The sequence below is a fragment of the Bubalus bubalis genome, chromosome 13 (genome assembly GCF_019923935.1).
Source record: "Bubalus bubalis isolate 160015118507 breed Murrah chromosome 13, NDDB_SH_1, whole genome shotgun sequence".
NCBI classification, from domain to species: Eukaryota; Metazoa; Chordata; class Mammalia; order Artiodactyla; family Bovidae; genus Bubalus; species Bubalus bubalis.
The window spans coordinates 9,545,788-9,569,432 of record NC_059169.1 but is presented as its reverse complement, the minus strand read 5'-3'; the positions used below and the strand labels follow the sequence as shown (position 1 = coordinate 9,569,432).

Genomic DNA, 23,645 nt, shown 5'->3' with positions numbered 1-23,645 from the left:
GGCATCAGAGAGCACCACGCTGAGCTCCCTGTGTGCCTCTCCCCCATGCCATCCCTCTGGGGCATCACAGAGCGCCACGCTGAGCTCCCTGTGCTCCTCTCCCCCATGCCATCCCTCTAGGGCACCACAGAGCACCACATTGAGCTCCCTATGTGCCTCTCCCCCATGCCATCCCTCTAGGGCACCACAGAGCGCCACGCTGAGCTCCCTGTGCTCCTCTCCCCCATGCCATCCCTCTAGGGCACCACAGAGCACCACATTGAGCTCCCTATGTGCCTCTCCCCCATGCCATCCCTCTAGGGCACCACAGAGCGCCACGCTGAGCTCCCTGTGCTCCTCTCCCCCATGCCATCCCTCTGGGGCATCACAGAGTGCCATGCTGAGCTGTGCTCCTCTCCCCTATGCCATCCCTCTAGGGCATCACAGAGTGCCACACTGAGCTCCCTGTGCTCCTCTCCCCCATGCCATCCTTCTAGGGCACCACAGAGTGCCATGCTGAGCTCCCTGTGCACCTCTCCCCCATGCCATCCCTCTAGGGCACCACAGAGCACCACACTGAGCTCCCTGTGTGCCTCTCCCCCATGCCATCCCTCTAGGGCACCACAGAGTGCCATGCTGAGCTCCCTGTGCACCTCTCCCCCATGCCATCCCTCTAGGGCACCACAGAGCACCATGCTGAGCTCCCTGTGCGCCTCTCCCCCATGCCATCCTTCTAGGCATCACAGAGCACCACGCTGAGCTCCCTATGCACCTCTCCCCCATGCCATCCCTCTAGGGCACCACAGAATGCCCCTCTGAGCTCCCGGTGCTGTGCAGTAGCTTCCCACCAGCTGTGTCACACGTGGCAGTGGATTTATGTCAGTGCTTCTCTCTCAGTTCATCCCCCTCTCCCTTTCCCACCTTGTGTCCATAAATCCATTCTCTGCATCTCTATTCCTGCCCTGAAAGTAGGTTTATCAGTAGCATCTGTCTAGATTTCATATATATCAGTTCAGTTCAGTTCAATCGCTCAGTCATGTCCAACTCTTTGTGACCCTATGGACTACAGCACGCCAGGCCTCCCTGTCCATCACCAAATCCCGGAGTTTACTCAAACTTATGCCCATTGAGTCAGTGATGCCATCCAACCATCTCATCTTCTGTCGTCCTCTTCTCCTCCTGCCCTCAATCTTTCCCAGCATCAGGGTCTTTCCCAATGAGTCAGCTCTTTGCATCAGGTGGCCAAAGTATTGGAGTTTCAGCTTTAGCATCAGTCCTTCCAATGAACACCCAGGACTGATCTCCTTTAGGATGTACTGGTTGGATCTCCTTGCAGTCCAAGGGACTCTCAAGAGTCTTCTCCAACACCACAGTTCAAAAGCATCAATTCTTTGGTGCTCAGCTTTCTTTATTGTCCAACTCTTACATCCGTACATGACTACGGGAAAAACCATAGCCTTGACTGGATGGACCTTTGTTGGCAAAGTAATGTCTCTGCTTTTTAATATGCTCTCTAGGTTGGCCATAACTTTCACAACACACACACACACACACACACACACACATATATAAAACAATGTTTGCTTTTCTCTTTCTGACTTACTTCACTCTGTATGACAAGTCTGATGCCTTCTCCCCCAACCAGATCTGGTGCCACATTCCCCTGGCCACTTTGAGTCCGTCACATTGTCTAAACTGCTGAACTCTCCCATCATAGGGGAAGCTCCCTGGAATGTTCTACCTTCACCATACAGGCTGAACCCAGTCATCACTCCCTGGGGGGATGCCTTCTAGAATCTCTCTGACGAAGCTGCCACACACTGCCCTGCGTCATCACAGGGACACAGGTCTCCCCATCACCCTCACTGTAGCTGTGATTCTCATTGACCGGTAGCATTTCATGAATACAGGTCTGAAGCTCCAGGCTGTGAGGTTCTTGACAGCGGTACTGTCTTTGTCTTGCCCACGACCTTCTTCTCAATTCCTGGCATAGTGACTTGCAGCTCTTTAACGCTCTGAACCATCTGTCATGTACATGAGTCTGGGTGACTCAGAGCCCACCTGGGCTTGGCACAGCCCCTGACGCTGAAGGTAACAACTGTTTTGAGGACACCCAGTATCTTTCTGAGCACAGAAATCCCGTCTTAAAGCAAGGTCTGGACAGAAATGGGACTGGAAACAGAATTACCTGAACTGAAATTACCGACTAAAATGAACTTCAGTGATGCGCTTACCAGGAGGGCAAAGTGAAGGACCACCCAGACAACACCCAGTGACGTCACCAGCAGATCGTACCGATTTCTTCTGCTTTGCCAGAAACCGGCAGGAGACATTGCTATGATCTTCATCGTTACCTGGGGAAAAGCGATGAAGATGGTGAGCTGAAGCTGAGTGTTCAACAGCACACATTCAGATGTCCTAACTTGAAGCACATTATATTTTAAAGGATGTAGAAACCAAAGAGAAGTCTTTATTACTGATGCGTTAATGGCTTCCCTGGTGGCTCAGGAGCCTGTAGGCTCCTGCCTACAATGTGGAAGACCTGGGTTCAATCCCTGGGTCGGGAAGATCCTCTAGAGAAGAAAATGGCACCCCACTCCAGTACTCTTGCCTGGAAAATCCCATGGACGGAGGAGCCTGGTGGACTACAGTCTATGGGGTCGCAAAGAGTCGGACACGACTGAGTGACTTCACTTTCTTTCTTTCTGGGTATATACGTGTATGTGTTTATATATAAACAGGTTCCCCTGGTGGCTCAGTGGTAAAGTATCCACTTGCCAAGTTTTCATCCCTGAGTCAGGAAGATCCCCAGGAGAAGGAAGACGCAACCCACTTCTGAATTCTTGTCTGGGAAATTCCATGGACAGAAGAGCCTGGCAGGCTACAGGGCATGGGATTGCAAAGACTTGGACACAACTTAGCAGTTAAATAACAGCAGCAAATATATATATATAAATACACACTGCTGCTGCTGCTGCTGCTAAGTCGCTTCAGTCGTGTCCTACTCTGTGCGACCCCATAGATGGCAGCCCACCAGGCTCCCCCATCCCTGGGATTCTCTAGGCAAGAACACTGGAGTGGGTTGCCATTTCCTTCTCCAATGCATGAAAGTGAAAAGTGAAAGTGAAGTCGCTCAGTTGTGTCTGACTCCTAGCGACCCCATGGACCGCAGCCTACCAGGCTCCTCCATCCATAGGATTTTCCAGGCAAGAGTACTGGAGTGGGTTGCCATTACCTTCTCCAATAAATACACACATATACATGCAAATCTATATTCGCCACACTCTTTTCTCCTTCTTTTATGACTAGTTCTGATAGCAGGACATTTTTCTTCCTCAAGTAAAAGTCCATAGATTTTGGGAAACATCAATCGGTACAGGGTAAAAAAAAAATCTGCTTGTTTTTCAAAGAGGACTGCACTGGAAACTGATGTGATATGGGCCATATATTCAAATAATCTTGCCTGGGCCAACTCCCTTTGCCACCACATTGCAATTTGAGTCCCTGAATGATGGTGGTTTGTGCCGTTCACTATAAGTATTAGAACTCACCTAACTAGACAGGCTGATGTTCAGATACAACAATCAACAGCAGTCAGCAATTCTTGTAGTTAGAAAAAAATGGAAATATAAAGTGAAGTGTTTGGTCAAGCTAGAACAGCCTGTAAAGGAAATATTCTAAGAGCATGCCATTCCCTTCCCTCTAAGAGGACTTCAAAAGCCAGGGAACACACAGCAAAAAGGAAGTGCCCCTGAAGGAGGAGATTGTTGAGAAGGTGCGCTGTGGACCCCGGCTCCAGCTGACCCATGTACCTCCAGAACAAAGATGAACGTGAAGACGACCGACATGGTGGCCAGAGGGACAGTCACCGGGTCCTCGACGTCCCACTGGAACAGAAACAGCATGCAGGTCTCTGTCCGCATCCATCAACACCGGAACACTCGCCCCTCCTCCTCCCATCTGAACACAATTGCGAATTTTAATTTGTATAAATGCAGACTGTAACTGGACATGGCTGCATGAAATGTTCTCGGACCCACCGATGAGTAAACAATTTCACTCCCAGGGTCTTTAGGGGTGTAATAAAGTACCTTGACGGACAGCAACACCGACTGAGCCAGGACCAGCAATGCGATTGTCCTCTTAAAAAATGGATGCTGGGTTATGTCGTACATCTTAGCTCTAAAACCATCATTATCTGAAACAGAAAGGTTTAGGCAAGGGCCTTTTAGACATAGGTCACATTTACATTCTTGCCTTTCATTTTTCTTTAATGCTTATCTTAAAACCCATTACATTTTTTTTTTTTTCTCCTACAGTTCAATCTCTTGTAAAGTGTTTTTCAGGAATGGCTGGGTCTGAATATTTAAAACGACGGTGCATGAAGCCGTCTGTATTGGAAGGAGAAGCGCATCATTCAATTTCTGTCAGTTTAATACATTTCACTCACGTGTTTAAAAGGCAAGCACAAATATATTTTATTTAAAAATTCATTTTTTCATTAAGGCTTATCCTGAGAGCACTGAAGCATGGCCTTTGGGTGGTTGATTTTAATAGCCTACGGAGAGATCTGTAGTTTGGAGCCTGTTTCTATGTTAACTTATGCAGAACCGCCTAGTGGCCTCTTGATTATTATTTTAATTGAAATCTTAGACTCCTGGGGAATCAGGAACAGTAGTGCCCAACATGAATAAAATCAGAGCATCTTTGATACCCGGGCGAGGTGGCAGATGAAGAGGCTGTGCTATCTTCAGTCGACTCTTCAAATCTTCCCATCTTCTCTGATCTACAGTCAGCAGAGCCGTCCCCTTAATAAACAAAGGAAAGCAGAGAGAGACCCTTTGTCGTGTGCTCTACGCCAAGGACACTGCAAACGGGCTGCTGCTACTCACAGAATGGACGTGGGTTTAAGACAAAGACATTCTTCCAGTACCGTGGCGGCTGGATAAACATGGTCAGAATTCTCACACTTGTTCTTGAGAGGAATTCCAGAAAGGAAGGGCCGTGAGATTAGAGAACATTCAGCAGCCTTCAGCTGGCATCTTTGAACATGTATGAGACTCAGGTTTGGGAAAAATCTAAGGAAGGTTTTCAATATGATTATACTTCCAAAAAGGGGTACTTACTCTAACAGTGGTTAGTTCCCTTCCCTTTCGTTGGAGAAAATGCTGCAGCGACATGACAGCTCGTCAAAGCTTCTGCTTCTGGTTAAGGCTATTGTGTCTTTTGAGAAATCATTCTGATATATGCCATCGTGAGACTTTATTTTCAAGTGGTTTGAGGTCAGAGAATTTAGCTCTTTAAGAAATTAGCCCTGCGACAACCGATTAATGAGATCGGATATTGTTATGTAACAGAGCACTTTATTACAATGCACATGAATTTATTATGTCACATTTCATTACATTATATTATAAAGACAGAAGTATAATTTAAGAACCTCTGGAGGAGGGCATGGCAACCCACTCCAGTATTCTTGCCTAGAGAATCCCACGGAGAAAGGAGCCTGGCCCGCTGCAGTCTATAGGGGGGCAAAGAATCGGACACGACTGAAGCGACTGAGCGCTCATGCATAATTTAAGAAACTGGGAAAAACACCTCCCCGCTCCCAGCGTGCCTTACCTGACACCAAGCTAACTGTGCCTGAGGGGCACCCTTCTCACTGCATTTTCAGACTTTTGACACTTATGTATGCATACATAAAAATGTGTTTGTTTTGAATTTTAAAAATTATGTAATGGTATTCTACGTGCGGTAACTTATGTAGTTTTGTTTTTATCTTCATTGAACATTATGTTTTCCATACAACTAGATACTAGATCTGATTAGTTTATGTTAACCGCTCACATCGTATCCCACTGTACACATCTGTCAGAAGTTATCATTTTAGGCTTACAGACTATAAACAATGCTGCCATGAACACATGTGTACTGTTTCATGGGAAACGTCTTGTTCTGTGCTCAATCTCTAAGAGAGGAACTGCTGGGGTCTAGAAGTTTTCATATTTCCACATTTACCAGAAATTTCCAAAAGAGCAATAATCAACAACGTTGGTTTCAATCTACAAGTGTTCCCATTTCCTTATATTCTGGCCCGTACTTGACTTTATCAGATATTTTAATTTGGAAATTTGATGAGTGTGAAATGTATCTGATATAGCTTTAATATTAATGAGATGAAATATTTTAATATGTATAAATGGTGATTCCCATGTGTTCCTTTGAGAATTGCCTGTTCATATTCTTTGCTCATTTTTGTATTTGGATATTACTTTTGATGTTTTGTAGAAATTCTTAATATATCCTGGATACTAATCTTTGGTCAGGTATGTGAATTATAAATATTTTCTCAGCTTTATTTTTTAAAATTTTGCTTAATATGTCCTTTATCATTCAGAAACTTTTCCTTTTAATATAATCTGACTTGTAAATTTTTTTTTCTATATGGATTTCACTTTGTGGTTAATGTCCAGAACTCTACAACTATTCCAGGGTCAAAAGCAGATTCTCCATGGTTTAAAAATGGTTTAAATTTTGTTTTTCATAGTTGGGTCTTTCATTGATCTGGAATTCATTTTTGAGTATGCTGTAAGGCAGGAATCTCAGTTTCTGAGACCGAGACAGTCAGTCAGTTACCGCAGCATCACTATGGGTAGTCTTATCTTGGCCACTGACCTGTGCTACTTCTGTTCCATATACACATGGGTCTCTCCTAGGGCTCTGTGTTCTATTCTGAAAGCCTAACTTTCATCCCTGTAACAGTGACACTATTTTACTTACCATGGCTTGCTTTTCCACATTTTTGTTCATGCTTACCTCTGCCCGAGGCTTATCAATCTAATTTAGTGTAACAAACCAGTTTTTACCATTCTTGGGCTTTTCTATAAGTTACTTTGGGTTCAATACCATTAATTTCTGTTCATGTGTTTGTTATTTTCTTCCTCTCATTTTCTTCTATCTCACTTTGTTACTCTGGTTATAATTTATTGATTTGTATATTTGGCACATTAATATTTGATATTTCTCTAATATGTACATGTAAGTACATTTCCATCTAATTACTAATTTATATATACCTTGTGAGTTTTTATGTTATTTTTATAAACAATTTATCTAAAGGTTTTGAGATATTCTATCACAAAAAACAATCTTTCCTAAAAGGTTCACATAATTGAGAAATTTACATCTCTAATGAACTGATCATGTTTTTTATGTCTGTTATACAGTTTCTTCCATTTTTCCCTTTTCCTAAGAGCCCATCTGAGCTGACATCCACTCTCTGTTCTCTCAGGCCAAGAGGTTTCTTTATTTCTTCCTTCCAAACATCAATACAGCCAAGACCTCTGGTTATTCTGATTATTTCAGCCATTCCTCTAAGTTTAAGGGCTGCAATTAATTATGCACCTGCCTTCACTTACTGGATATTTTATGTTGTTTCATTTATGTCACTGAATTGAACCGAATTCATCTGCAATCAGATCTGCTCAGAAGGCCTGGGAAGGTGTTCTGGGCAAGCAGTCCCTAATCTCTGTCAACTGACTCATTAACTTCAGCCTGGGTTTTGGAATTCTCAGTGTCTGCTCCCTGGCATGGCTCAAAGGCATCTAAAAAGATCCATTGTCCTCTTCCCATGTGATATTAAATGGAACACACGGTAGGGCTTAAAGAAACTCATTTATGAATGTGGGAACGTAAAACAGGGGGCTGGGCCAAATGATCTCTATTTTTCTCTCTCTCTAAATTCCATGTTTCCATGAGCTGGAGTATCATTGGAGGCCAGAGAGGAGATTTTCAAGTGGTACCCTTTGAAAAGCAGAACGAAATGACATCCTCATTAGGCAGACATCAAAGGTAGCAATTGGCTGAGTCGCTGGTACCACACACGTGGAGAGCCTGGGGGGACGTGAATGAGACAGTCCCACGTGCAGCGATGCAAACCAAAGGGCCCTGAAGTGAAGGCATGCAAACCGGTCCCGGCTATGAGTGATGAGGAACGGCCTGGTGCGAGGCAGGTAAGTCTAGCTTTAATTCAATGCAGAGCAACAGGCGACATTTTCACTCCCTTGAACGACCTGTCGGTAATGGGCTGACATGTGATGGGCCCCACTGCTGAATACTGGCCCCATCGTCTACTCTTTCCAAACCCCTACACAATGATTTCACCCCTCTAGTCTGCATTTTAAAAGTTGTGAGACTCGAGACATGCCCGTGGAAAACCTAAGTGATTCCGGAGGAAGATCCACCCTAATCGAACAGAGGGCATAGCAGCCACGTCCAGAAGAACGACAGGCAACGTTTCTCCCAAACTCTTTTTGCCATGAAATTACACTTGCTGTTTTCCCTTTGTGAGCTCTTGTAGTGCTCATTAGAGCTGCTAGGAACTCAGCATGCATCCTGAACTCATAAAGGATGCAAAGTTTTCTGTGAAATCAGACAAATCTTACTTTTATCCTAGGAATTAGGATTTCAAAACTTCTACTGAAAGTCCCCACCCACACCCATCAAAATTCTGAGATCACCTACTGACTCACCAAGAAGCATCCAATTTACATTTTGTGAAAGTAATATTACCTGCAATCAATGCATTGGTTTCAGCTATTGTATTTTAATAACTCACCTCGCAGCCTTTCAATTTGGACAACAGGAGATGAGCTTACTCAGTCCCAGGCAAATTAATGACACCCTTACCAAAAGAGAAGATTTAGCAAGAGAATCCTGCTCTTAAATACTGTCCCTGAAAGGCAGCAATGAGGTAGCTTGTAAAATAGTTACGGAGATTATTTACACCAGTCACATCACAGTTTAAGGCGACTTCATGCCGGGTATGAAAAACAGGACTCAAAGTGAGCTGCTAGGAAAGAATAAACCCTGCGGAATTCAAACCAAGAATTCTTACCTTGTTTTCATTGAAATTAGCGATAACCACTCCAACAAAAAGGGTCAGTCCAATCATGCAACCCAGGAATACAAAAACATGAATATAGATTCCATGCATCTGTATAAATGAAAAAAACTATGGTTATCCATCAAAGCCAACGAAAGCAGCTGTGGTCTCGTTCAAAGGATTCCAGTGCGTGCTTACCGGCCCCACACGATGAATAATAACGTCCCTGACTTCCACCCAGCCTTTCAAGGACAGAACTTCAAACAATGCCAGCATTGCATTGCCCACGTTGTCAAAGTTAAAGTTCCGAGGATTTGCCCTGTGGGTCAGAAAGAGGAATATTCCCTTGATAGTCTGCTGAGAAGCACCCTGAGGCAGTATCTATAACTCTCTCTACTCTTGGGTGCAAAGTGTACCTGGCATTTGGAAGGGAGGGTAGGTGATGTTCGATTACTAACTCATAACAATGCACCAGCATGTTAGAATTTATTATGTACTTAATTGTTAGGTAATGGGGAGGTGTTCTCAACCCAAAAGGACAAAACACTCTGTGATTACAAGCTCCAGAGGGTCTGCAATGTTTTGGGCTAGTCCTGATTATACTGGGGACTGGTTAGAACTTGTGCAGGAAAGCCTTACAAAGGGGCGCTGGAGTCTGGATGTGAATTTTGGAATAGTTTTACATTAGAAAACCTTTCTAAAGGCATAGATTACAAATTCTGCTGTTAGTACAGAAAGTGTAAAATGAGTTGAATTTGGCACTTGATTTTATTCTTAGTCATCACGGGAGCAGCAAGCTGTGACCTAGTGGTGCTTTGGGGGTCCTGGGGGTGGTATGGAGCCTGTGGACTTTATCTCTCATTAACTCCGAGAGACTCAACGGACACTACTTATAGACCCCAGTGTTGTTTATACCCGCAGTTAAAGTCTGATTTCTAAAACTATTTGGCCCCTCTATTCTGGGTGTGTGTGTGGGGCGGGCGGTTCTGGGCAATGTCTCATTTCCTGTTTTTCTGACACATTTATACTTTTCTCACTAATATCTCTACTACACTGCATCTCCGCCCCCCCGCCCCCCCTTCATTATAGGTCTTAGCCAACAGTTTCATTAACAGAAGAAAATTTTAGTGTTTTTTTCCCTTTCCTGAGGTTATTTTAAATAATTAAAATATTTAGACAACTACACGCTGGAAAATCCTGACTACCATCACATTTCCTGGCTTTGATGAATTGAGCTCAGGATGACTGAATTGAGTAGACCTACTGAAGCCTAGCTAGACTATATTTTGATAATTTTTCTTTTTTGCTAGCACATTTATCAAAAGTTAACCTTCATAGGAGGCCAACACTCTTGGGGGAATCTGGTTTAGTATTTTTATACCAGAGACAGTCATGAGATATACTTTTATAAGTTTATTTTTTTAATGCTAAATATGTGGGAATCTAAAAAGAAAACAAAGCTGAGACTGACTTGTTTTTAAAGGTTTAGAGCTGATTGCTATATCAGCTTTTCTTCTATGTAATAAAAAAAAAGCCCCACTCAGAAATACACATTTTGGGATTCTGATTTGTACTTTTTAAGTATGAAAGTACAGGCATATTCTCTTAGATTTTTCCAACACTCTTTTCTTTTGGTGTTTCAATTAAATTTAATATATTTTATAGCAGACAGGAGCAGTAAGGATTCTACAGATGCCAGAATTTTCTTGAATAAGGATTTGGAAAAAAACACACAACAAAATGAGTCAGCTCTCAGATCTGATGTCAAACTTTCTTACCCATCCATTTTCTTTATGTAAGAAGTGCTTTCTAAGCTGAATTTGCAGCAACCCAAGCTACTTCTATATTCTAAATCTTTTAGAAGTTAGAATATGTTAAAATATACTTTTAGGTTAAAACAAGAAAAATAAAATGCAAGATCATAGATTTAAATCACTGGAAGACTAAATAACATTTAAAAAGTCTCAGTTTCAATCATATAAGCTATCTGTTTATGCTGTGTTCCTGATAAAAAATTGGGAAGTTTGAGACCTCACCAACAGCGGACTTCAACAAATCCCAAGCATAATCCATTATTGTCAGTTTTTCTGTGGTCCTTTTGTTTTCTGGTTAATTTCTAAAAGCTTATAATCCCCTGATGCTGGGAAAGATTGAGGGCAAGAGGAGAAGTCAACAGAGGATGAGATGGTTGGATGGCATCATGGACTTAACAGACATGAGTTTGAGCAAACTCCAGTAGATAGTGAAGGACAGGGAAGCCTGGAGTGCTGCAGTCCCCGGGGTTACAAGGAATCGGACACGACTTAGCGACTGAACAACAGCAAAATCTTGTCCATCCAATTCAGGAAATGAAGAATCAGTTCTGACTCACAATCTGGTCAGTTTTGTACCCCCTGGTGACAAATGCTCCAAGGATCCCAGGTCATGATAAGGAGAGTTGTTCTCCCCTGGGAACATGGAGATGGAGAGGAATTTAGCCTCTGCCTTGGGATGTGAAGATGCTGCGAATGGTGCTGTCCCGAATGGTACCTGGATATCTGACACATCTCTGCCTTTTACTCTAAAGACATCTGAAACTTGCACTTCTTGGAATGCAGGTTTCCGTTTTTGCCTTGCTCTTTGGTAACAACCATTTGAATTCACTCAGCCAGCAACCTTCTAACCTCTGCCTCGCCCCTCCCTCCCATCTGCCCATGGCTCCTCCCCCTTCCACCCGCCTAATTCCTATCCACCCTTCAGGAGTCTACTGAGTGTCTTCTCTTTTCGGTCCTTCTCCTTGGTCCAGTCATAGTCTGGGTTAGATACTTCTCCTGCCACTGCACCCTTCGCCTCTCCTTACCTTAGAATCAAAGGCTGATACACTAGCCTTTTATTATCTTTAGCCTGATAATCAGTTTCTTTAGAACTGAAAACTTAAGCCTTGGGACCTCCCTGGTGGTCCCGTGGTTAAGAATCCGCCTGCCAGTGCGGGGGACACTGGTTCGATCTCTGATCCAGGAAGATCCCACACGCCGCGGTGTAACTGAGACCCTGAGCCACAACTACGGAACCCACTTGCCTAGAGCCGGTGCTCTGCAACAAGAGAAGTCCATGCAGCACAACTCGAGAAAGCGCCCGTGCGGCAAGGAAGACCCAGCACAGCCCAAAAGAACTAAATAAACAATGAAAAAAACAAGAAACTTAAGCCTCAAGACCCCTCCTTGGCCAAGGCCCCTTCTAAGATTCAGGAAGGGCCAGGAAGTGAGTTTGCATACTCAAACGTTTCTGTTAAACTTAACAAAGCAACGCCGTTTTACACTCTTTTTCTTAGAAAGTGAAAGTGAAGTTGCTCAGTCGTGTCCGACTCTTGGCGATCTCATGGACTGCAGCCCACCAGGCTCCTCCGTCCATGGGATTTTCCAGGCAATAGTACTGGAGTGGGTTGTCATTGCCTTCTCCGAGAGCATACCCAAATTGTTGGAGGCTTAGACTCCACAGACATCTGATCTCTTTCTCCTAGAATATATCACCGTGTGATCTGAAATTGCCTAGAAGTAAACTTCTGGTGAACTTCAGGTGAACTTAGGGGCTTATTTATGCAGCATTAAAACCTCAGCATATTGTATTAAACCATTTTGATTTTATTTCCTGTTCTCCACCAGACTTCAAGGTTTTAAGGGTCTGAGATCATAGCCTGTCCCCAGTGACAGCGTAATACCTGGAGAAGAGTAAACAGTAAATATATTTATTGCAAAACTGAGCACTTTGTTGACTTCTCTTTCATGCATTTCATTTTCCTAAGTCCCAGATCTCTGCTTAAAACAAAATATACAATATTTATAATATATATGTTTAATCCTTTTTACCAAGGTAATTTTTATCTCATCAAGTCTAAGTGATTCAGAAGAAGATGAATGTATTCATCTGAAGAGAGAATGCAGAAACCAGACTGCCTCCTGAATTAGCTACTGCATATTTATATCCTAATTATAATTATCAAAACATTCCTCTAGCCCAATTCTGAGATATGTTATTTTCTTAATCATAAATTAGCCAATATAAAATTAGAAAAATGTCAGCTGCTAACTCTTGATGAGATTATTAGAGAAAGAAAATATGTGAAAACTTTAACGGTTACAAGTTGACATTTATTTGATGAAAGATTTATATTTCGCTAAAACTCACCCAAGTTATTATATTCTGAACAAATGTGAAATAACTATTGTGATAATGTCAAGAGATGTCTCTCTGTTTATGCTTTTAAAATGCCATTAAACTTGAAGTCCTTAATAGTAACTTGCATGCTGCTGCTGCTGCTGCTGCTAAGTCACTTCAGTCGTGTCCGACTCTGTGCGACCCCATAGACAGCAGCCCACCAGGCTCCCCCATCCCTGGGATTCTCCAGGCAAGAACACTGGAGTGGGTTGCCATTTCCTTCTCCAATGCATGAAAGTGAAAAGTGAAAGTGAAGTCGCTCAGTTGTGTTAGACTCTTAACGACCCCATGGACTGCAGCCTACCAGGCTCCTCTGCCCATGGGATTTTCCAGGCAAGAGTACTGGAGTGGGGTGCCGTTGCCTTCTCCATAAAACATTATATTTCAATTAGCTGATTTTAAAATCATAGAGAGCTGGTTTTATGGAACAGGGTGAACACCATAGGGTACTACCAGAAATGGCTTACTCTCCTCCCAACACTATCTTCCAATGTATTCTATTCCCTTCCTGACATCTTACATGCGTGCTTGTTAAGTCACTTCAGTCATGTCTGACTCTGAGACCCCATGGACTGTAGCCCATCAGGCTCGTCTGTCCGTGGGACTTTTCAGGGAAGAACACTGGAGTGGGTTGCCATTTCCTACTCCAGGAGGTCTTCCTGACCCAGGGATTGGATCCACGACTCCTGCATTTGCAGGCAGGTTCTTTACCACTTGGGGAGATTCTAAAAATTTTTGGCCACTTTTCACTATATGATGAGCCTCAGTCTAAAATTTCTACTCCATTCAAATCTGTTCCAGGATCCTACTCTCAGCAGCTCAAGCCTGACATGTGGTCTGAGGAAAGAAAAAGAAGGTCGGCCACTCTGGTCCACTCCTCCCATATGGTGACCACCTGGTTCTTACAAGATGGGGTGGGATTAGCTGGACTTAGAGACATGGGCTCCCGTCTTGTGTATCTGACTCTGCTGGCCTCTGTCCCTGGACCCTTTCTTCTCAGCAGTCACTGTTCTTTCATGAAGCTCAATTTTGTGTTCCCAAGAAATATTCCATGTTTTAATCGTAAACCTGGTCCTTTAACACCTGTCCTACGTACAGATGCTGAACGCATGTTGTTCTGGACAACCGGATAAAATGTCTGAGTCACCCTTCTGGCCTCCTGTCTCCCTGATCACCATCCCCCAACTCAGGAAGATTCCTTTTCAAGGCTTTTATTTTTTCCCCAAATACAAACCAACCACCCCAGAGTCCACACCCCAACCACCTCCTGTATCCAGCTTTTATACTCAGGGCCACCATCCGCCTGCCCTCATCACCCCATTGCCAGGGACCAGAGCACTCTGGACGCATCTATGCTCCAGACCCAGGTGTCACTAGTGGTAAAGAACCTGCCTGCCAACATGGGAGACTCAAGAGACAGGGGTTCGATCTCTGGGTTGGGAGGAGGAAATGGCAACCCACTCCAGTATTCTTGCCTGGAGAATCTCATGGACAGAGGAGCCTACAGTCCACGGAGTGGCAAAGAGTCAGAGATGACTAAAGCAACTTAGCATGCAAGCATGCATGCCCCAGAGCCCCTGAGACTATTCAAACCGGCCGTCCCTCAGCCTGCTCGCCCTGCCTCACATGTCCCTTCCCAGGGAAGCCACAATAAACGCTCCCTGCCCCAGCTCTCCCCATCTCTCTGCCTGCCAATTCACCTGGTGCTTCCCCACGTGGCCCGCTGTGATGTCCTATGCCCCCCCACCCCGCCACCCCACCAGGAACTACGAGTAGCAAAGTATCTTTCCTTTTTCTTTTTGATGTACATCATTTTCAAAGTCGTTATTGAATTCATTACCATATTGTTTCTGCTTTATGTTTTAGTTTTTTTTGGCCCCGAGGCAGGTGGGATTTTAGCTCCCCAATTAGGGATCGAGTCTGCACCCCTGCACTGGCAGGCAGAGAGCCAACCCCTGGACCACCAGGGAAGTCCTCAAACTATCTTTTCAGGGGTAATTCTCTCTTGATCTGTTGGCTTTACTAATATCTCATATATTCTTTTTTTTAACTAATGCGTTTATTATTATGATTTTATTTTGGCTGTGCTAGGTCTTCCTTGCTGTGCAGGCTTTTCTCCAGTTGCGGCAAGCAGGGTTACTCTCTGGTTGCAGTGCACAGGCTCCTCACTGCAGTGGCTTCTCTTGCAGCAGAGCAGGGGCTCTAGGGCACACGGGCTTCCCTGGGTGCAGCGTGTGGGCTCAGCAGTTGTGACGCACAGGCACATGGCCCTGTGCAGCCGGCTTCCACCAAGAAGGCTCAGGTCAGGTGGCCCTCCTGTAGGGATGACATGGACCTCCACAAACACCAGACTACCTTGTCCTGCCAGCTGGCGAGAAGCAGCTTGCCCACAAGAGCCTCTCTTCTTGCCGTGCCAATCTCTGATAGCAGCTGGTCCTCCCGGGAGTGCTCACTTGACCTGGGTGGGGAGCACCCACCACCTTTCCCCACAGTGATGGGAGCTGAAGCCACAGCACTCTCTGCTCTTGACTTCATTCACTACCATGACATAATCTTTGAGTGCAGTGGTTTCCTTTACAGAAGCTGGGGGATGGACGTGGATAATGTTTTAATAAGTTCTCCTGGGATTGAGCTAGTTGGTCTTTTTTAAAATGTCAGAATATTTTATCTTCTAGTGACCTCAGCCTTGAGACTTAAGCCAAAATTCCAAAACAGCAGGGGAAAAAACAAAAACAAAAACTGATGTTCTGATATAAATAAATTATTTAAGGTATAATAATGAGATTTAATCTCACAACAAAATAAACGTTTTTGTGCTTCTTTAATTTTTTATGGTAATGTAAATTAGACGGCTTTTCCAGTTAACACTGGGATAAAGATATTCCCATGTGCTATATACGTCTCTACCCATGCTCAAGCCTTATATCCGAAATTAATCTCTTTTCCCATAGTTCTTTGGTATTAGAAAAAACCAATATAAATTGTATTGAATTGTTTATGAAGGTGAATTTCATGTTATAGGAATGCCAAAGCAGGTAATGATGAGTCCTAAGGGTGCAACTGGGTGAAACGCTATTCCTTTTAAAGGGTTTTGACATTTAGTAAAGAACATCAATTGGACAAAACAGAGCAGTTGCTGTGGTTCACGCATTATTCTAAGAGGTAAAAATGAAATAAAGAGAAAACAGATAAGGATTTAAAAGGACAAATGAAGTTGACAGAGCCCTCAGTGTATCAGTGAAGCAGACTGAGAGATTCCATTCACAGTTGTTAGGAAAATGGATGAGAACGAAGGTACCAGGCACTTCCGGCTTTGATGTAAATGCTTTGAAAACTTATTTAAAAAAAAAATATTTTTTTAGAGAGATACAATCGTGTTACTGATTATTCCCTTCCAGGGTTTCAATAACAAAATCCTTCAAAAGAAATGGGTTTTTAAAATTGAATTAGCTTTATGATTCAGGCTTCTGTACAACTGCTATGAGAACATCATATGAGAACATCTTCCTTAAAGATATGAAGTCAGGATGAGCTTAGTTTTGATTTGATTAACATTATTAAAATTTTAAAAACTGGTTTAATTAACAATTAATATCTGAACAAGTTTGATGGAAAATCTTTCTTCTTTGAAGCCTCACTAATTAAAAAAATTTTTTTATTTATTTTTATAGAAGTAAAGTTGCTTTACAACATTGTGTTAGTTTCAGGTGTACAGCCAAGTGATTTATATATATACAGCATATATATTCTCTATATTTTACATATAATTCTATATAAAATGTTCATATATATTCTTTATATAATTCTCTCTATAATATATTCTATATGTAATTCTGTCTATATAGAACATACGTATTCTTTTTCAGATTTTTTTCTATTACAGCTATTATAAGATATTGAATATAGTTTCTGGTGCTCTACAGCACGTCCTTGTTATTTATCTATTTTATATACAGTAGTGTGTATCTGTTAATTCCAAACTTCTAATTTATCCCTCCCTCCCTTTTCGCCTTTGGTAACCATAAGCTGGTTTTCTATGCCTGTGAGTTTATTCCTGGTTTGTAAATAAGTTAATTTGTATCATTCATTTAGATTCTACAGTTAAGGGATATTACATGTTCCTTGTCTTTCTCTGACTTATTTTGCTTAGTACAATAATCTCTAGGTCCATCCACATTGCTGCAGATGGCATTATTTCCTTCTTTTCTATAAGTCTCACTGATTTTTAAAGTGTGAATTCAGACACACACTTTAAGCTATTGGAAAGATTTTGCAGTGATTTCATTAGTTTCACGAAACGATCTGGGACTTAAGTGTATGACTTGCTCTCTTACTTATTTTATTGTAGATTTGCATCCTACTGTAATCCAGTGCTTTGCCTTGCATTACTTTTAAGTAACTCTTTAGTTTCATGCCATATTATGCTGCTTTAAAACCTTATACTATAGATACCTACATATAACATGGATAGACCAAGAAGGCATTATGCTAAGTGAACGTATCAGACAGAGAAAGACAAATACTGCATACTAGCACTTAAATGTCGCAGGAGGCAATGGCACCCCACTCCAGTGTTCTTGCCTGGAGAATCCCAGGGACGGGGGAGCCTGGTGGGCTGCCGTTTATGGGGTCGCACAGAGTCGGACACGACTGATGCGATGCAGCAGCAGCAGCAGCAGCAGCAGCATGTATATATGGACTCCAAAGGAGCAAAACGAAACCACTGACCCCCAACGAAAGTCATAGAAAAAAGAGATCAGACTCATGACTACCAGAGGCAGGGATGGCTGGGCAGGGCAGGGAGTGGAGGAAGGTGGGCAGAGGTACAAACTTCCTGTTTTAAGGTAAATAAATCCTAGGGATGTAATGTACAATATGGGGACTATAGTTAACACTGCTGTATGATACACAGGGAAGCTGATAAGAGACTAGATCCTGAGTTCTCATCACAAAGAGAATTGTTTTTTTCTTTCTACTGGGTCTATATGAGATGAAAAGTGAAAGTGAAAGTTGCTCAGTCATGTCCGACCCTGTGCAACCCCATGGACTATACAGTCCATGGACTTCTCCAGGCCAGAATACTGGAGTGGGTAGCCTTTCCCTTCTACAGGCGGTCTTCCCAACCCAGGTATCAAACCCAGGTCTCCCTTATTGCAGGTGGATTCTTTACTAGCTGAGCCACAAGGGAAGCCCATAAGAGATGATGGCTGTTAATTAAACCTATTGTGGTAATCGTTTTACAATACATGTAAATCAAACCATCATACTGTATGCCTTAAGCTTATATAGTGACATGTGGCAATTATTTCTCAATAAAACTGGCGGGGGGAGGGCAGGGCTGGAAACCCTGATGCTGACAAATATAGCATTTTTCAGGATATTTTTCTGATATGCTTACCAAACACGGGGCACCCAAAATCCAGGTTTTTTCTCTCCAGGTCTTAATTTTAAATTTAAGTTCTTGGACACACTCACATTAATTCTGAATATTCCATTACAATCTTCCTAAAACAGGAGAAAAAAAATAAAAGGATGAAGAGAGGAATCTGGTTAGAAAATGAATTCAGAAAAGATAAAAGATAAGCAACACTTAAAAAAAATTTTTTTTATTATTTTATTTTATAAGTTTACAATATTGTATTGGTTTTGCCATATATCAAAATGAATCTGCCACAGGTATACATGTGTTCCCCATCCTGAACCCTCCTCCCTCCTCCCTCCCCATACCATCCCTCTGGGTTGTCCCAGTGCACCAGCCCCAAGCATCCCGTACACTTTTTATACAGAACAACAGAGGTCTTCTATCTAACAACACAGATGTGCACAGCGACTCAGCTAGTAATGATAAAGACTTCAGAGATAAGCAGGTGAAAGTTGATGCTAAGACTGTTCAGTAAGTGGCCAGTATTAATAAGTGAACTGACATTCTTCCAAGGAGAGATACAAATAGCCAACGAGCACATGAAAGAGGCTCTGCAGCATTAGTCATGAAAGTGTAAGTTGCTCAGTCGTGTCTGACTCTTTGCAACCCCATGGACTATACAGTCCATGGAATTTTCCAGGCCAGAATACTGGAGTGGGTAGCCTTTTCCTTCTCCAGGCAATCTTCCCAACCCAGGGGCTGAACCAGGGTCTCCTGCATTGCAGGTGGATTCTTTACCATCTGAGCTATGAGGGAAGCCCCCATTAGTCATGAGGGAAATTCAAATCAAAACCACAATGGAAAACCATTTCCTACTCACAAAGAAGGCTGTAATCAGGAAGTCAAACAATGACAGGCTTTGATGAGGACGTGCAGAAATTCTAATCCTTATACTAGAATTCTCAAACACTGCTGGTGGGGATGGGAACTGGTGAAGCCACTTTGCAAAATAGTGTGGCAGGTCCTTTAAATGATTAAACTGAGAGCTACCGTATGAACCAGAAACTCTTCTCCTAGGTATCTACCCAAGAGAAATGAAACATATATCCACATGCAAAGTTGTACACGAGTGTTTATATCATTATCATCATAAATAGCATTATTTATAGTTGCCCAATGGTGCAAACAATTCATGTGTCCATCACTGAACAAATACCTAAACACATGGGGTATAGCCACACAATGGAATATGACTCAGCCATAACAATGATGCAGTACTGATTGATGCTACACGATGGATGAACCCTGAAGACACGATGCCAAGTGGAAGAACCCAGCCATCAAACATCACATGTTACATGATTCCAGCTGGAAACACGGCATCAACAGCACAAGCGTCGTGACCTTTAAATGAGAGTTTATGATCCAAATGTTGGGGGTATGTAGTTTCCTCTTTTCCTTGAGTTTGTCTCTTCTTTTATAAAAGTGAACGGAAGATCCAAGGCAGAACTTGGATATCCCCTTCAACCACATGGCTCACTTGACCTTGGCGTCTTATGTGAGGACGAGAAAAGAACTCGTTCTGTTACAAAGACCCAGACGGTGTCTCGCTACACCCATTTCTTTTCAATTGTTCTGCTTGCTCTCAAAGGCCTTTGTAAAGGCCAAGTTTTCTTAGACTTTCCTTATGAGCTTTCCACAGAGGCCTCTTTGTTCTGGGAAAAAGGATACATGCCTCGTGGTATCTGTGTGTCTGTCCGTCCACTGTGCATCCTAGACCCCTATACAAGTCACCACCTTTTGGGCTGGTGATAAGTAGACAGTGTAAAATCACGAGGCTCTTAGGCCATTATTACTCTATTGAGTCATCCAAGATTTCTACAGGATTCATCCTGAAATGTAGTTATTATCTTTCTGGCCTCTATTCAGGGTGGACTTAAAATAACCCTGCCTTCCTTACATGAGCTCGTGGACTAATGCATCAGCTCATTATTACTACCTTCATTTAGCCTGTTTGGTACACCATGACCTTTTTACCATGTTTCTTTTAGGTCTTCTCATGTTCATCAAAGTTCCTGGAACCTCTGGGGAGCGGATTTAAAGGAAGCAGCAACCTTGTGAAACAACTTAAGGTCTGCCTGACCTAAGCTTGTCTCTTCTGCTACGCCTCTTCCTGAAAATCTCATGTTAACATGACTGATAACGTATCTGGACAAAGATGTTACCTTTATCTTATAACGATTTGAGAGCTATTAAGCTTTATGATTGCTGTTCAGTTGCTGTTCAGTTGTGTCTGAACTCTTTGCAACCCCTTGGACTGCATCAAGCCAGGCTTCCCTGTCCTGCACTATCTCCCAGAGTTTGCTCAAACTCATGTCCATTGAGTCGGTGATGCCATCCAACCATCTCATCCTCTGCTGTCCTCTTCTCCTTCTGCCCTCAATCCTTCCCAGAATCAGGGTCTTTTTCAATAAGTCATCTCTTCAAAACAGGTGGCCAATGTATTGGAGCTTCAGCTTCAGCATCAGTCCTTCCAATGAATATTCAGGGTTGATTTCCTTTAGGATTGACTGGCTTGATCTCCTTGCTGTCCAAGGGACTCTAAGAGTCTTCTCCAACACCACAGTTCGAAGGCATCAATTCAGTGCTCAGCCTTGTTTATTGTCCAGCTCTCACATTCGTACATGACTACTGGAAAAACCGTAGCTTTGACCATATGGACCTTTGTCGGCAAAGTGATATCTCTGCTTTTTAAGCTGCTGTTTAGGTTTGTCATAAGTTTTCTTCCAAGGAGCAAGTGTCTTTTAATTTCATTGCTGAGAGTTAGTAAACTTTATAATCAGAAGTCTCAAAATGTAACAGTGGTTACAGTAATATAAAATCTATGTTAGATAGCCATATTTGCTGGCAATACAGAAATAAGTAGTACAGTCAGCTCTGGTAGCACATTTTAATGGACTTAAGGCATTATTTTACCTGGATGGAAGAGGAAATACTCTTGCTAGTTTATACATAAGCAGAACTGGGTTCACTCCATTAACCTACTTGTAATAGCTGGCAGGATTCTAAAACAATGGGACAGAGGGCTGTGCAGCAGAGATTGGCTAATTATTAACCAAACTCTACCCTCTTGTCTACAGAATACACCACTCAACTACACACCATAGGTTCCCTTCAGCCCAGGGAGGGTACACCTTTTCCAGTGGGACATGGGGAGCGGGGAAGTCAGAGGTGCTACTCCCAGGCTCAGCCCATTGTCCTCCAAGAGATGGTTTTCTGTTCCTAACTGCCAGCTACACAGAGAAGTCTTTGAAGACAGCAAGGGTGGGGACACAGGACAGAAGAAACGTGAGACCTCGCACTGTCATTCGGAGGGCAGCTGTCTGAATTATTCAACATGCAACATATTCATTTCATTATGTTCAGCTACTGATATACGGGGGCTGTTCCAGCTTTCTCTCAGAACATCGGCCAAGGAAAGAGAAAGAAATGAGTAGAGGGAATTTCCTGGCAGTCCAGCGGTTAAGACCCTGTGCTCCCACTGCTAGGGGCCCGGGTTCAATCCCTGGTTGGTGAACTAGGGCTCCACAAGCCTTGTGGCATGGCCAAAAAAGAAAAGAGTAGAATCAAGAGCATTCGAGCTTGGGTCTTAGTTGTTTTCATGGGGGAGACTATGGGAAGCAAAGAGATAATATGGGGTCCTGACTTCCTAATGGAGGAATGTGGAATGGATAAGTCATAAGAAGGCGCCTGGAAGTCAAACTTTGCCTTTTATATTGGCGGGGGCGGGGGGGGGGGATGCTGTTTGCTAATATGAGTGTCAGGTCACTGCAGAGGCAGGATTCAGTTAGGGAAGAACTAAAGGAAAGTTTTCACATGGAATCTGGGGTGTCTACACCGAAGACGTCAATAGTGGCTGGACTCTGCAATAGGTGAGGAGAGTAGGATTGAGAGTCGGTTTGAGGAGGACGCATCTGAGATGCGTTTTCATCTTATAAACCTTCACCCGCCGGAAGAGACACATCTCTGCAAAGGGAGTCCACGGAAAGAGTATCCCTAGAGTTCTGTTCTCATGGGAGCCTCTGCACATGGTTACCCAGGGATGGTAAACGTCCTGGATTTTCATCCCCAAAGACAGAAAGGACATCTTACCCTTCTAATAATGTTGGGATCATTGCATTTGGCCAGTTTTCCAGCAAAAAGTTGAACTCCAAAACTTGCAAAAACGAGCATTAAGGTCAGCAAGAGAATGGAGACCTGGAAGAAATGGGTGAGATAGCAAATCTCTTTGTAATACGTTTATAATACGATAGGTTTGGTTTGAGCAGTGATATGAACAGGACTTTTCAGAAAACATGGGACAATATTCACAGTCTTTGGATATTATCTTTTAATGTCTCTCCCACAGGTCATTCAATTAACCTGACTGTAACGTTAAAAAGAGGAAATTAACAGATTTGGCATTTTTAGGATAAAAACACACGACTTTCACATAAGAACACAGGCTAAGGTATTTTTGATATAAGTTGGACCTTTCTGATTTTGAAATCAACACCTTGCTTTATTTTATTGAATGGAACAAAGGAAAAACGGTGAAAAAATTCTGTTTCCCCCATTTCCTCAAAATGGATTCATATGTCTGCTAGCAGAGCCTAAGTAAGAGGGACTGTGGCTTCGCTTTCTTGGGGTCTCCAGAGCTCAGGGCGTGTGAAGGTCCCGCACACAGAGGGTGTGAGATCTCACATTCCTGAACAGCAAACCTGGTGGGTGGCTGCCGCGCCCTCTGCTGGATGACTGTTTTGGTCTTAGCAGAGAAAGATGCAAACACGCTGAACACACCACTCATCTGTGCTGGTTGAATCATCTAAACAGGTCTCTTAGAGACACCAAAATTACACAGAGCTGTTCTCTGGATCAAGACTCAGACAGACCATTTGCTAAACCCTATCAGGGTTGAAAGATGCACGCACGTTTGCTGTCAGGAAAATTCACTGTGCTTCTGTTTTCCCTCAGTTCCAGCTGTGGGAAAAGCCCCTGTGTTATGGTTGTAGTGCAAACAACAAAACAAAATTGAATTTTAAACACAGCTTTTGAAAAAATATTAGCATCTATGAATGTCTGCCTGTAGGAACATAATAGCCTGTCTTTAAAATACCTTAGAATCAACCCCAACTACAGCTGTTCTCTCACTATAGATGTGTCTCTAGCAAGCAAGATACAAAACAA

The 23,645-nt window shown here is 43.0% G+C and overlaps 1 protein-coding gene across 6 annotated transcripts in view; it reads right to left on the bottom strand.

The window, feature by feature from the left end:
- The window catches only part of NALCN (sodium leak channel, non-selective), a 303,051-nt gene that overhangs the window by 23,458 nt on the left and 255,948 nt on the right, over window positions 1–23,645 (bottom strand). For all 6 annotated transcript variants that reach the window (XM_045162542.1, XM_045162541.1, XM_045162544.1 and 3 more), the window contains 8 exons: window positions 22,572–22,676; window positions 18,456–18,562; window positions 9,062–9,182; window positions 8,876–8,974; window positions 4,694–4,787; window positions 4,071–4,177; window positions 3,792–3,866; window positions 2,214–2,333 (listed from right to left, as the gene is read on the bottom strand). In XM_045162542.1, the coding sequence (XP_045018477.1) occupies window positions 2,214–2,333; window positions 3,792–3,866; window positions 4,071–4,177; window positions 4,694–4,787; window positions 8,876–8,974; window positions 9,062–9,182; window positions 18,456–18,562; window positions 22,572–22,676 (828 nt within the window). The remainder of the gene's footprint in view (window positions 1–2,213; window positions 2,334–3,791; window positions 3,867–4,070; window positions 4,178–4,693; window positions 4,788–8,875; window positions 8,975–9,061; window positions 9,183–18,455; window positions 18,563–22,571; window positions 22,677–23,645) is intronic.